The sequence below is a fragment of the Ceratosolen solmsi genome, unplaced genomic scaffold, assembly GCF_000503995.2.
Source record: "Ceratosolen solmsi marchali unplaced genomic scaffold, CerSol_1.0 scaffold57, whole genome shotgun sequence".
Taxonomy (NCBI): Eukaryota; Metazoa; Arthropoda; class Insecta; order Hymenoptera; family Agaonidae; genus Ceratosolen; species Ceratosolen solmsi.
In genome coordinates, this window is record NW_011948427.1 from 3638330 (window position 1) to 3655064 (window position 16735).

The 16735-nt window shown below is 34.4% G+C and overlaps 1 protein-coding gene across 1 annotated transcript in view; it reads left to right on the plus strand.

The window, feature by feature from the left end:
• LOC105363433 (BMP and activin membrane-bound inhibitor homolog) overlaps window positions 1–16735 on the plus strand; it is a 62727-nt gene that overhangs the window by 44415 nt on the left and 1577 nt on the right. The window contains exon 2 of the mRNA XM_011501118.1: window positions 15796–16101. Coding sequence (XP_011499420.1) covers window positions 15796–16101 — 306 coding nt within the window. The remainder of the gene's footprint in view (window positions 1–15795; window positions 16102–16735) is intronic.

The window sequence follows — 16735 nt, forward strand, 5'->3', positions numbered from 1 at the left end:
TCTTTTTCTCATAGTTCATAGTTATTTTTTTTTTTTTTTAATTTTAATTTTATTGATTTATTTTTTAAACAGCGTTCAGGCCCTCGTTCGATCGAACCAAGCAACTAATAAAATTCTCGAAAGACCCCCCGAGGTGCGCGTACGTGTATCTACCCATACAGAAAGACATTATGTGCGCGCTAGTGTGATCCTTATCTCTGATTTACCCTGTCGTGCGTTCTACTTTACATTCTCTCCAGAAGATCGAGATCGAAAAATGCGATGTCCGTTATGTATACATTGTGGCGAGTCCCCAAAGTTAGAAACGAGCTTTATATGAATTATATCGTAATACACGAGCGCATGTGAATGGCTTTGGGGGAATTTTCGTTCGAGAATGTGCTTTAATTAATCAGCGAAGTGAATTCCAAATGAACTGGAGATAATCGACACTGGATGAATTTAAGGTAAAGAGGGTATAAAGGCATTATAAGTTTGTCAATTAGCTTATGATTAGGAAAAATCTTTCCGTTCCAGGATAAGCCAGATGATCGATGAACTCCATGTGGAATTTGAACACAAATATTTCTGAGCGGCTATCGACGAGATTAGAAAATCCTTTTACTCATGGCCTGATTAAATCAAGATGTTCTTTGTCTCATCGTTTACGGAACCAACAAAGGAGTATAATTATGTTGTAAATATTCCAAACTACATGGCACATGGCATTTAAGAACTGGATTAAATCAGGCGAATCGATCTTAAATGTACGTACAGCCATAGAATCGTAGATCCAGGTTCGGGGAAATGAAAGAGGCCCGTGCGCTCATGAAGCTATCGATGTAAATCCGAATTTAACACGGTCGGCGTGCACCGTAATCTGGTTGATATGACGAAATAGCAGTAACGTTACGCAAAGGGGGACAGAGAGGTGTGGAGAGGCTCCTTTTTCATTCGGTTATTAATCAGTGTTGTCCGATTTAAATCTCTCACGGAAGGGATCCTCGTCTCGAAACCTGTCCCATATGGCATTCTCACGATTCCTTTCGCGAACGAGTGGTCGAGCTACATACACTGGCACACACCCACTGACAAAGACTGACTGGGAGAAGCATAAAGCAAGGAGACGAGAGGGAGTAAAAGGATACACGAAGGCTGACTTGGTGTCTACCTTCTCCACCTCCTGTTCCTTTTGCGAAAGGAGACTTCTCTTCTCGCGCATTCTTAAGCGAACCACTGCAGACTGCGAGGCACGGGGCTAAGAATTCAATTCTTTTTTTCTTCTCAAAGTTCGTGTATGTAGGCATAAAAAAGCGAGTCCTGCGTCGGCAGACTACAGTGCTAAACGGGATGCACGCACTCGACGTCATTAATGACTCTATTTTCGACATTTTTCGCATTTCTTTGCAAGGTAAATTTCTCTCCGATGCCGTATAGTCAGTTAGATTATCGTATCAGGTCACCGTGACTCTTTGAGTGTGAGAGGAATTAGGTGCAATTTGCACGGGGAATTGTTTGTGCTCAATATAGCCATCTGGTTTCGAAGATATCGATGAAGCTTTACTTTCGCTGTTTTAGAAAGCCGATATTATTGAATATATCGAAGCAGGCAACTTATATATGAAATTTTAAGCAATTAGTTAGAAGATCGTAAATTATTCTTGCCAAATGCAAAGTCTTTAAGGGATCGTGGGGTATTAAACCACATGTTGAAACTTATCATATATGTGTAATAATGATTTTGAAGAAAGCTTACATTCGCTAATTTTCCGCAATGATATTTTTTAATATTTAATTATAGGGATATGATCAAACTATTCTTAATAATGAATAAAGAAGAATATTATTAATTAATGATTCTATGGATATTTTTATATTACTGTTTAGTCTTACAAAGGATCAATGATATAATCTATTGGCATATAATTTTATGTAACAAAATTTATTTACAAGTAAATAACGAGTGCTGATAGGTCTTGCAATGGTTCAGCAATTCATTGATTTAATAAATATTTTAATTTATAAAATCAAAATATTCTTGAGTTTAATTTTTTTTTTTATCATTCAATTCAAATTCTATTATGTCTTCTTTATTATGTCTATGTTAACGTGGTCTATTTACGCTTTCGATTTATTAATCAATCACAAAATATTTTCTCAGAAATGTTACGTCATTTGAATAAAATTTCAATAGGCAAGGATTTTGAAATTTTTCATTCGTGAAAAATAATCCTTACATCCAATTAAGTCATCATTAATAATATAATGTACAATATTCAAAATATTAAATAATGAGCTGTAACGTTAAACTGAAATTACAATTAAATTTTTAAACTCATTTAATATACATTTAATTTAAGCATTAGCATGTACTGGTGATTTATTTTATTAAATAAACAAATATGAAGCACAGATACACAGTGCTTCGGAAATATATCGAATAACATTGTACTTCAACATCTTATATGCACGAGCATAATGCGTAGCTCGTGATTCGTGAGCGGAATGTAACGCTAAAGCGCAAAATGTTAAACTCCCGCGCCTCTCTACTGGTACTTATAAATGAACATGAGTTTGTAATATTTAGAGAATAAATTTATAGGCTTACTATATGCACTATAAATATATAATAGTACTATCACTTTTAATGTGCAACAGTTTCATTTATGATTTTATCAAAACGTAGATCGAACGGTGAATATTAAAATATATGTTTATAATTAACAATTACTCCAATTAGTCGCAAATTTAAAGCATCACATAAATCGTATTTAATAAATTTTATTACTGACAATTTAATTATGTAAATTAAGTTTAGTATCGTTGACAATAAAAGTATAAATAAAGTGAAAATGTGATTAAGATAATTTTTTGATTAAGAAAGAATATACAATGGATTTTTATAGTTTATAAGAATGTGAAAATTCAGATCGATACAAAGGCAATAAAATCATGAAATACGTTAACATAACCTAGAACTGAAATTACATACACTATTGCGAGTAAAAATTTAAAGAAATTGTAAGCTTTTATGCACTGGAGCGCAAATTTTTAGCTTCCATTATGTGCCCAATCGATTTTCAGTTTTGCTAATACGCGTACACTTGGCCCTCGATTCGCGGAAAACATGACAAATCGGCGCACTTTAAAAATAGTTTGCACTGCCTGTTTGACGTCAGCGTGCAAAAGCTTAACGTTTCTAGTACGTGCTCAGCTCAAAGCCAGGCCTAAAATAAATTTTTTTTTTAACTTCTTTATATAATATTTGCTTCCTTTTTGGCCATCGTTTCTCAGCCCCATGTGCGACGATCAGTCATTTAATAAAAAAAAAAAAAAAAAAAAAAAAAAAAAAAAAAAAAAAAAAAAAAAAAAAAAAGAAACCTGATTTACTTTCTGCGGGCTTAGTTGCTTATGTCGTTGTAATGAAATAATTCTTCTTCCTCAGACGAATTGCACCAACCAAATTGCACAAACCAAAGTCTTTCATGGAAAAGCTCGTAATATTTTAATATTTCAATAAAAAATCCGTATCCGTATAACTTTGCATAAACACTTGGTATTCTTTTACAAAAATATATAAAGCATGTGAAATTAAAATACACAAATATTGTATTCAGAACATAAAGTCCATTATTTGCAAGCAATCGATTGACAAGTATAGATTCGTTAGAAATGCTTAGAGTATATTGCGATTATTATAGCGATTAAAGTGATCTAGAGGAATATTATACTTGTGTGCTGTATTTTCATTATCGGCGGCTGCGCAACGTAATAACTGACGATCCACGATACTTAACACGGCGATTATAATTTGACGCTCGTACAGTATTAATTATCGAATCGTTCGAAAGCCGAGTGTGGTCAATAAATAATATTTCCTAATTAGAATCTCACATAAGCACGCGAAAGCTTAGCCGATCGAGTTGAGCGAGGCCTATTAGGAAAAATAATGACTAAAAGGCGAGTCATTAGTCATAAAGAAAGCACGTGATTCCGATAACGAGATGCGACACAATGGCGCCTTAACGAAAAAATAGCCGCACATTACGCAATTGCTTATGTGGCATCTAACGTAATAACCATATTTTTGTAGTACTTCCCTCGTGTAGTTCGGGAAGCGTGCCGATATAATAAGTTCAGCATGTGCGCTTGCGCACGAAGATGGGAGTTAATCGAGCGAGTAGAAAGATGAAGGCGTGAATTTTCTAATTTTTTTAAATACCTCCCTCTGATATTTCTCATATTTCTACATTCATTTGTATAACGAGCGCAGCGATTATTATTATCCCGGAATTAAAGATCCATTCCAATTGTCCGAAGAACGAGTATTGAACAAAGCAGACACGATCGTTTAAAGGATGAGTTTCCGTTCCTATGCATTTAAGTTGGATAATGGATAAAATAGCGAATTTTATAACCAAAAAATGGCCATAAATAACTTGTCGTAAATAGGTGCTTAGTTTATATAAGAATTGTAATGCCTAGTTTAATAGCAATTGTTAAGCGTTCGATCGTCAAATTAGTCTGGAATGATTCATTGGATTCTCTCTCTCTCTCTCTCTCTCTCTCTCTCTCTCTCTCTCTCTCTCATATGATATTGTGTAAGCATAATTGGCGCTTCTTTATACAAAATTTGTTAATATTTTTAAAGTAAATTTGAAATTTTCTTTTAACATACGAGATGTTGGGCTTACAATAAGCAATTGTTGATTATTCAAATTAAAAATATTAGTATAGTAAATACCAAGTAGTAACGATTAATTTGGATAAAATTTATTTGCCAACTTTTTATCGGTTTTTATTTTATCCAACTTTTTACCATTGCATACGGTGAAAGTTCGTTATACGCTGACTTCAATTTGACTTAGCGTACGAAGGCATAACACGTACGTATAATTAATTTTGATTAAGAGTTCATTCCAATCTTTATTTACCCTCGTGAGAACGTACAATAGTCGTTACAGCGAATAGTTAATCATCCCCGTCGCGCATATTTTGCCGGTCTCCATCGAGATTCCTACATCATGTCGTGACACTTTACCCGTTCCTTTTGTTACACGCATCTACTGATACTTCGCATCTTTATTCTTCTCGTTTCAGCCTCTTATGTATTTTATAAGTCTAAAAATTTTACTGCATATAGCGTGATATGTCACTGTAGGTGTATTACTTTCTCTTGTCAACGATCCAACTGCGTTAAAGAAGCATGGACGATCGTTGGACGGATTGAGTTTAATTGGATTTACTCTCACTTTTTATTATTTTTAACGGGATGGCAACCAGTAGCATTCACGCCGTCGCAGATACTTTAACGGGTCTTGTAAGAATGTGGACGCGCGTAGCTTATGATATAGGTAGCTCGATCCTTTGACGACAAGAGTTCCGTGACTTGGGGACTTGGGTTTCTCTATTATATTACAATCGATATATTAATTCGTTCGATCAGATAGATCGATTTCAATGATTATATACATAATAGATTTCGAAGTTGAACACATAGGATGTACGCCGCTTTTTACTCACAATTAATCATAATGCAATTTTAATAACAGAAACGTTGAATTCATTCGTTCTGCGATTTTCAATGAAATTCTTATTATTACATGTGTCGTGTAAGAAATGTTCTCAACTTTGACAAAAGCACTCAACATATAATTTGATTAAGCAAGTAAGTGCTGAGCGACTGCTCCAGTCGAATACCAATAGTACCAGTAATAAATTCAAGAAACAGAAAGCGTAATCTCGCGTAGCCAGCCACGTCAAAGATCTATATCGGAGTCCGCGAGTATAAGCATCTAAGAATCGGCATCTTTACCAATATTCAGCCTCGATGGTGCGCACCTACACGTGTAATTTACTTCGCGTATATGGCGAAGAATTGATTTTGAAATAAACGGGCAGCAGCCAACACTTGTCGAGATAAGCATCTTTCGATTTTCATCGTTCTCGCAGGTTGTTGTTCGATATACGAGTGCGTCCTCGGGACTTTGCGACATGTGGAGAAAGGCTCGAGGGCAGGCAAGAAGTTTTTAAAAAAGAAACAGCGTGAGCGAGGCACGATGGACGAACCTAAAGACAGAAAGAGGGTGGTGGCGGGATGTGTGTATGTGGGGGGGGGGGATTGGTCAGGGGAAATATGAAGGGAGAGAGCGAGCTTGTCGGGAAATAATTAATATGCCGCGAACGCATAACGAACGGTGCGGTGAGCTCGGCAGTCTCTGTTTGTTTTCGGTCAGACCCTCCTCTTCCTCCTCCTCCTCCTCCTCCTCTTCCACCAATAACCTCCACCTCCATCTCCATCACCTTCCTCTCTTCTTCCCTCTACCCTCTTCGTTTCGCTCTTTAAACTTTGAATTATTTCTCTCTGTCTGCTGATACCCAACCCCCTCCCAATCGGCCTTCTTACTCGCTCACTCCACATTCTGCTCGTCGGCTCTCTCGCACTTTGGCTTTATGCTAAGGCTCCCTTTCGACCTCCCGCTGCTTCCCCTTTCCTTGGCCTTTTTTCTCTTCGAGTTGGTCTTATTTTAAAACACAAGCCCACACTGAAACACACGTTTTCGGCGATGTGGGATTGAGAGTGGGGCGAACAGCCAGGAATGCGTAACAGACGCTTAGGTATCGTTCAAAAATTTTTCATCTCTTTAACTTTTCTTTTCTCTTTCAGCGTTATATACTTTCGATAATCAGTTTACAGCATGCGTCATGATGTGTAAATCTATATTCTTCTCATGCACTGCCTACCTTTCCTATATATTCACACGTATATCAATACACAATGCATGTATACATGTATATATATATATATATATATATCGATAAATTAGTGTATTGCACGTGGGAAATTTTGCACGATGAAATTAGAATAATGCAACAAGATTTGATGGCGTAGTGTTGTTAAATTTTAAAAGATAAGGGTTTGGATTTTTACATTGAGGGCATGAATTTGCGTTCGTGCGTCATTCAATTTCCGTATAGACGGCAATTTTAATGTTAGTATATCGTAGCTATACAATTGATTTTTATTGCATTCACTGGTTGGCGACACACAATTGAAGCAACGACAAAGAATAACATTCCTCTGAAATTTACGGGAGAATGATGAGTTGGTACAGCTTCTGTATAGAATGAAGTTCAAAGGATGGTCATAGCGCTTGCATACATAGCTTTTTCATCAAATTAAAAATTAAATTGCAATTTATGATTCAATAAATTTTTTTATCGATTTACCATTATGACTTAATTCCAAGTTTATTACTACAATGCAATGTGCATTTGAATTAATAAAAATTTCATGAAATCTGTACTATATTATTAAATTAAATTTTATTAGGTTGAATGTTATAAAATTGAAATGTTTATAAAAAATTGTGCGTTGTCGCGATTATAATTTGATGATAAGTCTGTAGTTACTGTAGTAAATGAAAGCGAAACATTTTCACTCGATGCTGAAAGTGTATTTTTTATAATTCCTAGGGGAAGGTATCATCGATAGACGAGCTATTCGAATCTAAACTGTTTATAATGATTATTATAAAAAAAAAATAGTTGCGCGGAGAATTGTAATTTTGAATAAAATCACTTAAAAATATATTAATTGTATTTAGAATATTTCTTATGCACATAACTTGTTTATTTTTTTCATAGATTTTAAGTAATCATAAATACCTTTAAGTGTAATTATTAGTTAAATTAATTCATTAATAATTATTTAATATTGTGTGCCTCTTACATTATAAATGCAAATTTTAAATATAAATTTGTAAATAGACATTGAATTGCATATAAAACTTTGGAACAATCAACTATGAAATTGCTATAAAATAATTTTTCTGAATTATTTTGCAATGAACACCGAGTGTACACAAAAAGTGTATAAAAATATTAATTTGGTTCTTAAAGTTTTCAACAATTAAAATAATAAATATTAGGACAATAAGTCCTATATTAAGAATAATTGTCCTATTTAACTCGCTAAATTATACGCAAACTTTACAAACAACTACATGAACTCCTTGTCTCTTTTATATTTTGACAATTCGATTGCTATATTCTCAATGTCCTTTGCCTACCTCTGTTCTTAAAAGTACAGAGACAAAGAGACAAACACATAAAGATAGAGTCAGAGGGTAAGCTAAAGTAAAAGAAGAAGCAAAAGGAGAAAAAAGATAGAAGAGAGAAAGTGAATGAATGAGTGAGCGAGTGAGAGGAAAGATTGGAATGGCATGGGTCACGCCGCCTCCATACACACATTCAAAGATATTTCCTTTTTTTTTCTGTTATTGGCTTCGCTTCTCCGCTTATTGAGACATAAGTTGTGACTGTTTACTACACAGACATTGACTGGAAAATCTTCAGTCCATGAATATATCTTTATACCTAACCGTATCATCGTACAAAATAAGCTTCGCAAAGACAAAATGTGATATGCATCCACAGATTCAAAGTTTACAAAAAATTACGCGAATTAATTATGTAAGCACCAAAAATAATACTCATCGGGTTATTAATGATTAAATTGAATACAAAAAGAATCAACGCTATAGCCTGCCATTATTATTTCCAATTCAAATTGACGATCTGTAAAGTTTATAATAACGAGCCGATAAGTCGTAATGATATAAAACTACGATTTGACTATTAGAAGATAATCGTATATCAGTGAGAAATGATCTGACCGCACCGCGGTAGGTCTGTGGGAATTGACAAAATATCTGAAACTATGGTACGTGCTTGGACTGTAACAAATGAAAATTGTCCTTTTCTAGTGCGAGATGAGAGAGAAGGAGATAGATAGATAGATAGATAGATAGATAGAGAGAGAGAGAGAGAGAGAGAGAGAGAGAGAGAGAGAGAGAGAGAGAGAGAGAGAGAGAAGGCGATAGAATTCCAACTACCATTTTCAAGAAGACATTTGAGGGTTACTAGCAGCAAATGCGTTTCGGCGCTTCTACTGACATTAAAAAAGAAGAGGGATCGGACGGGAAAATTCACATTTTAAAGAATGTCAATCGAGTCACAATACATTATGATCAACAGTTCTAAAAGCATAACTTTTGTTCACTCATTCACATAGTGATGAATCTAGGCGATGATCGCATTTTAATTTCGGCGCCGAGTCTACCAATTCACTACAATACCGATTACATAGTTGTTGAAGAACATCGACTCCTTCCACCCCCTCCATCCTGCATTCATTCTCTTATACATTATGTTTAATCTTCCTTTTGTGACTCGACTGTTTCAGCATTTTTTATTCGGCGAATGCCTTGGTGGGTGCGGTGGGGTAGGGGAGGGGAATTGGCCTCCGGCGTAGCGCAGCGAAGAAGAGTCGCTGGATCTTTGCGCATACGCAGCCCTAAGATCCCTTGCACTGTTGCTCGCTCCTTCTTACTCCCTCATTCGCTCTTCTTCCTTACAAATGCATGTGTGCGCACTAGAGTGTGTAGAGTGAGAAAGAGACACGCCGCGAGCTTATTAGCGAGGAGAGGAAGAGGGACACGAATTTTGCCGAGGAGTTAACCATACGAACGCGTGCGCGTGTGTGCGCGCACGTGCATGCCTACGTGCACGCATCCCTGATTCTCCGTGTGCACAGGATGGCATGATGGAGGGAGAAATGGTAAAGACAAAGGATCTCGACTAAGGATCTCTTTCTGCGTCATTTTTATTTACTCGCGTTCTTCTCCATTTATAAATGCACGTTATATCGATGCTTTATAGCCCAGTTTGATCGTAAACTTTCGTTCTTATTTTCTTTTTTATACGCTCGTAAGGAATTAAATTTGCTTTATATAAGTAATAAATTAAGTAATTACGATTTTTGTAATAGCCATGTATTTTCGTGGACTGTGGTTAAATTTAAAATTTAAAATTTTAATTTGCTTGAACTTTATTCTTTCTTTAATTGAGAAATTAACGGATTAAAATAATTGATTTTCCATTATCGTCGATTATTATAATCTTAATAATTTATATTAATCAATAATGACAAATATTATTGATTTTCGTGAGTTTTCAAACGCTATTTAATGTACAAACTATTTTCCATATTTAGCAGGATCAAAAACTATTACAATGTATTATTACTTTTTTTAATTTAAAATAATAAATAATAATACAAAGTATGCTCAAATGTGGAGTTACGGCTTGTCACGACGAAAAGTCATTATAAAGTATTTGTTGTAAAAGAAAAGAAAAGAAATAATGAAGATATTTATATGTAAAATTAAGGAGCTATATAATTTTCCACTTTATTTAAGAGTAGCGCAAGATAAAAATCAACGCGGCAGTCTTTTATTCTAAGTATTGCACTCTAGTGCAATATTTCATTATTAAGCATGAAACTTCATACGGACAGTAGTTGTGAGGTTAAAATGTAAAAATATCAAATTGAAGCAGCTTGCCGTCCCAAATTCGCGAGTCACGATGTCACGTGGCAATTAATTTCCAACCGAGAGTGGAGTAAAAGATAGAAAAAAACTTCGATAAAGCATGCCAGTTACGAACCGTGAGCTTTTTTCGCGCGGATCCTTTTAAAATTCACGCGCGAGCAACAAAGAGGCAGGACGCGGCGTCTAGCCGTTGAATTATTGATCAAGACGGGGTAATTGTCTCGCATAATCGATTAAACCAATAATTGAGTTATTTATTGGCGATAAGTAGTTGGCATTTTTTTTTTTCCAGATGCTCGCTTCGTGCTACGCAACAGGATAGTCCGCCACATAAGTTGAGCGCTTGCGAATCTCCTCAATTATCCAAAAGCTTGGTTTTACTTTGAAAGATTTTTGCTTTCATTTGTGTCGAAAGGCTCATTAACGATGCGACGGTCACGATTTGGAGAATTAATCTTCTGCTCTTTTCTTTCCTGGCTTTATGGAAATTATTTATTAAATCGTGTTCAATTGCTGGCTTATTTTTTCTGACGCTCAATTGTGACAAACACGAATTATAATTAAACAACAGAATATTCAAAATCGTAGTCGAATGAAGAACGAATCTAATAAAGTGCCGTCGTCTCTCACACTGTAACATGTCTATAATGCTAATGCTAATTTAGGCTCAATGTTCCATATCAATTATTTATTTTTCATTAATTAATTAATTAATTAATTAATTATTCATAATGAATTGAATAATGTGACGTAATTCATAATAATCGTATCAAATGCTCTATTAATATTGTTAATGCAATTATTCAACGGAATATTCGAGTTAATTAAATTGAAAATTTCTTTCGTAAGTTTTGCACTAGTGACCAACCGATGATTAATCGATCCATTGATTAATCGAACATATTTCTATTGTTATATTTATTTTACAGTGTATCTCCATCTCATCATTCTTTTATTAATTAACAACTTTTAATAGTCAAATATTGTTAAGGCTTCGGTATTCTTTCACAGCAATATGATAACATGATATCAGGTTGATTATCATGCGTAATCTTTTCGTAATAGAATATTTCAATTATCAAGACTATCTTATTCAAAGTGGCCTAAGGCTTACGCTTACGTTAAATTTTACAACTTGTGATCGTCGATGCGGATGATACAGGTCGGGGGAAAAAAAAAGAAAGAAAAAAAGCAATGTGTAGCACACCGTGCACGGAAATTATAAATGTGCACGTGTCGATAAATAAATACCAAAATAAAGAATAATAAAATAGCATAACGACAGCAAAGTACGGCCTTTGGTTAGATCGCTCATACTGAAATAAATTCAAATTAAACTGGATATACACAACGTTTACACGCTCTTATGTAATTGCATAGTGTTATATGCTCAATGCCGTATGTTATTAGTACAGTCTTTCGAGATTTTTATACGAAAAATAGAGTTAGAAATCCTTTAGTTGATAAATCAATCGTCACCCGATAAAATTTTTGGTGCACCTTTTGAAAACTTTAATCTCTGGAGCATTAGACGATTGAAGGCATCCAATTATAAAAAAAACAAACAAAACAAACAAAAAAACAAAAAACAAAAAAAAAAACAAAAAAAGCAAAAAAGCGAAAGCCAATTGCTGCCACACGCGGCGAGATGCCGTTGGCAATTGGCAATATGTGCGTGCGAGTTATGAATCGACTAATGGTGATCTTACGAATAGCCCGATACGTTAAAGATTTTCCATGCACTGTTGGATATACGAAACGAGGCTGAATCTGTATGATGGAACTCTGGTATTATCTTTTACGACCTCAGCGACCGGCTACTCATTAAGGCAACGAGGGAGATGATCGGCCACAAGTTCGATTCGCCCGTCATTATTATTATATCGTGAACGTTTTGTTATATATCTGCATTGCAGTGAATAATTTTTTGCTCGTTTTTCACTCATACGCGCTCCTACTGCCCGTACGAACGTGAGTGTGCGTATCTTCTTACGGCGTAGACAGAATTTTAATGTTATGTCGAATTATCGCAAGCACAATGTTAAAATTGTTCGTGTAATTCTTTTAAAGGCTATGGACGTAAACTCCCGCATAAAAAAAAAAAACGCGTGAAAAAAAATCTCTTTCTCATATTTTAAACTATTGCGCACCGAATTTCTCGTAATGCTGCATGTTAAATATTGCGCGGTAAACGCTTTACGCGATGCCCAATAATATTTAAGCAATATTTACATTTTACGTAATTTTATGTACAATAAACAGAGATGGAGTATAAATCAGGGCCGTTAATTTGATTATTTTAACGATTATAAGGTTTTCAGTCCAATATTTTTAGCGGCTGAAGAGTTTCATTATAAGACATACAGCCACTGATAGGTTGTACTTTATAGGTTCTTCAGTCAGTCAAAACATTAAGAGTATGCGCTGTATGACATGGATTACTGTAACAATTATTGCAATCTTTGCTAAAATAATTTAATGCCTACAGTGTAAAAATGTAACGCTTGCTTAACATTACATCCATATCCATAATAATATTTATTTTTATTTTTCAGTTCGTAATTTAATGTGCATTTTGCCATAAACTCATAGTACTCATGGTAATTATTCCTTTATTTTAATCCGTAAATTGAATATAACAATCATCGAGTGTTTTGTCTGACAAACCGTATATGCTTATGAATACATAATTATTGAATCAAATAATAACGCAAATAGAAATAGAAACGCAACAATAAATCAATTAATCGAGAAAAATTCCATTTCATTTAAGCATTTAGTTCTCAATGAGCGTATTACGGTCCGTATGATTATAGACTATGATTAAAAGTATAATTGTGATTGGTTGATCAGTCCGTCAGTTTTGAGATAACCAACTTCCAAAGAGCCGCAAGTCAATCTAACCAATCACTGAATTTCACATATTTCAACTATCAACGGCCTATTTATTTCGTCTTGTTAACAAATATTCACATAGCATCGAGATAAAAACTCTTTCTCGCTCTATAAGTATTTTCTTCGTGCTTTGGTATTCTATATCTTCATTACATCAATATTATTTTATCCAAATAACATCTACGTAAGTATTAGCGATAAATGTGCAAGCCTATTTTTCACTCAAATAATGAATGAATGAAATTTCATGCGAATCATAATATCATACATTATCCGCAGATTATTCATGCACCAATAATCCGAATGAATAATTAAATAAAAATACATCGACTAATTACGGAACAACATATCTATAATTCCTCTATGACTCCTCTCAATGTATATAGGACTTGCATTCTCATCCTTATCTATATACTGAAAGAAAAAGCAAAGCTCTGTGTCTTCACGATGAGATTGAAAATCCGATGATGCGTGAGCGGCACCAGGGGGATAAATACTTATCGAGACAGAATCGTTATTTCGCTGTCGCGCGATATGTCCTTTATTTATCGAGATAACGAGATGTGTATAGCTAAGACATCGGAGACCACCCGCGACTAAGCTGCTTTTGCGCGTTGAAATAGCGGGTGCGCGCGCGCGCGCGCGCGCTTGCGGGCATATATACAATTTACGTGTCTATATTTCTCGTCTGCGCTATATTTTTAGACGGAATTTAATATTAAACGTTTGAAGCAAAGAGCATTTGAGCATGTCACTATTTTTTCTTCATTCACGTAATAAAATCATTTAAAATTTTGTACGATCCTGCATGTGAGAAAACAAGCTTATAGTCATGCACGTTACGTTAAGAAAAATACACCTTACTGTAATAAATTTAATTTATTTATTTATTTATTTATTTATTTATTTTTTTATATTTACAAATATAACCTGTAATATTATCCGCGCAGTTAAGATTGTAGAAGAAAAAGTATTATCGATTATCTTATTCGTAGTATCTCATTAGCGAATTAAAAAATATTAACCTATCTCTTTATCATCTGTACGAATATATAATAATTAAAACAGGTATTAAAAATTATATTTATTATATTAGATATTTATGATAGTTATTATAGATTATACCGATTAACTATTTGTGTCTTTTTTTTTTTTTTTTTTTTTTTTTAGTCGTATTCTGAGAATTAATGCAACACTTGAATGTTAATAATAATTCTCATGAATTTCAGATTTTAAGCAAGTAAGTTGTAAATTATGGTTTTTACTATTAATTTGCATAAGTATAATTTATTATGATTTTTAATTTACAAAGTCGATTAAGTAAATTACTTTTAATTCGTCACTTTATATTGGAATTAATTAATACTTCTGTATTTTTTACGCGATAATAATATAAAAATTATTTAATTAAATGTCCAATATCATTAGAGAAATTGTCATTTCCATAATGATTTTCTACAATATATTTCTTTGACATTCTTTTCTGATTTATCATTTTAATGATTGAGCGCGAGTTGCCGTAACTGTTAACATTGATTGAAAATGCTTAACTTTTAAAAGAACAAGTTGAAATATTCGATATGGTAACATAATTGTCTGCTATGAAATTCGCACTTTCTTTGTTTTGAAATTATAGTTACATTTTCAAGAGATAATCGATATAAAATTACACCATTGATACGGACAGAAATTAATATTTCTACACATTGACAGTTGATTGTTTTATTTTGAAAATACAGAAAGTGTGAAATCTCATTGACTTATTCGAATTTTTCATATATATATATATATATATATATATATATATATATATATTTATTTATTGATAAATATACGACAGAAAATTTTCATCAGAGTAATAAATAAAATTTATAACATAAATTTTAGATACTTCATTACGAATTCCATAACTTGTTTGTTTAAAAAGTAGATGATAATGTTCATGAGATATGGACGAACTGTTATTGCATGATAAAAACACTGTTTTTGAATAATAAACAAATATATTTATATATATATATATATATATATATATATATATACTGAATATGCGGTCTACTTTGTAAAGAATCAAACATTCCGTCAAAGACTTTGGGATGCCAGTACTTCACGATAGTTGAGTTGTACCAGGAATTTATCGCATCATATGGGAAGATAGCCGATAATAGCGTGAATAATAACACGACAACTTTATCTCATCAATCCTACACCAGTGCGCGTATTTTAAAATACTTATACTGATGCAAGTAAATTTACCATAAAATTGCTTATTAAGCTTGAAATTAGTTGCATAAACGAGGAATTTTTAGAAAATTAACAAACTATCTTATTTTGTAAAAGCTGATCGTTCGCTGATCAGCCCGAAGTTCCTAACGAGCAGTTTACTTGTCTACTAAAATGACCTTTAAATAGATAGAGGCTTAAAAAGCCAACGGCTTTGTCGTCTGAAAAATCAACGTCTGATTATAATAATAATATACCGTAGAAACAATGGCTAATCCCCTCGTTGTTCTTTTGTCTTCTATAGGAGGCAGAGGTCATAGAGCCGGTGGCGAGGTGCGCTGCTACTGCAATCAGCCGCACTGCGTCTCCCAGGGCTACATGTGCCGGGGCCGGGGTTGTTTCACGGAACTCCCGCTACCCGTATTCGGGAGCACGCGCCAGCAGCAGCTCGTCGCTGCGAGTAGACCTGAGCACGCGGCCTACAGCGGCTGCCTCGAGGAGAGCTTCGCCGAGCGACCCTGCCCCCAGGGGAAGCTCTGCTGCGGCCAGGACCTCTGCAATCACGTGGACAGCCCGGCGATGAGGAGCCGACTTAACAAGACTCTACAAGGTAAGCGCCACCGTACTCGTTACTTCGTTTTTTACTCGTTAAACGCGCGGGGATTCCAATGGGAGGCGCTGAAAGTTCAAATGCGAGCATACACCCTCGATAAAATCGAAGTTCGCATGGCCAACTATTATCATTATCATTACCATGTTAAGTAATATGCGCATTTTTCAGTAAATAGTCTCCTTTATTCTGGCTACATTCATGCGTGCAATACTGGAACTAATTTATAGGCATATGTGCACTGGACCTGATGTACTTTTCGATGCTTATCTCCGCATGTTCTCTACATTTCTTATCTCGCGTGCCTTCCATTTTATCCATTACCAATGTTATACACACATATGTATGTATGTATGTATGTATGTATGTATGTATGTATGTATGTATGTATGTATGTATGTGTGTATGTATATACGTGCGCGCGCGCGTGTATATATATATATATATATATATATATATATAGAGTCTTAAAGACGAATCGGCTACTAATTAAAGGAACATCGCTGCTTTCCATACCGTGGAAATATTACCCTGGTTCGTTTACTCGATCGTAAGTTCCGAGAAATCCGAAGCTATTAATTGTTAACCTTGAAATTATTTAATTCGCCTGCATTTACCCAGGGATAAACAATAA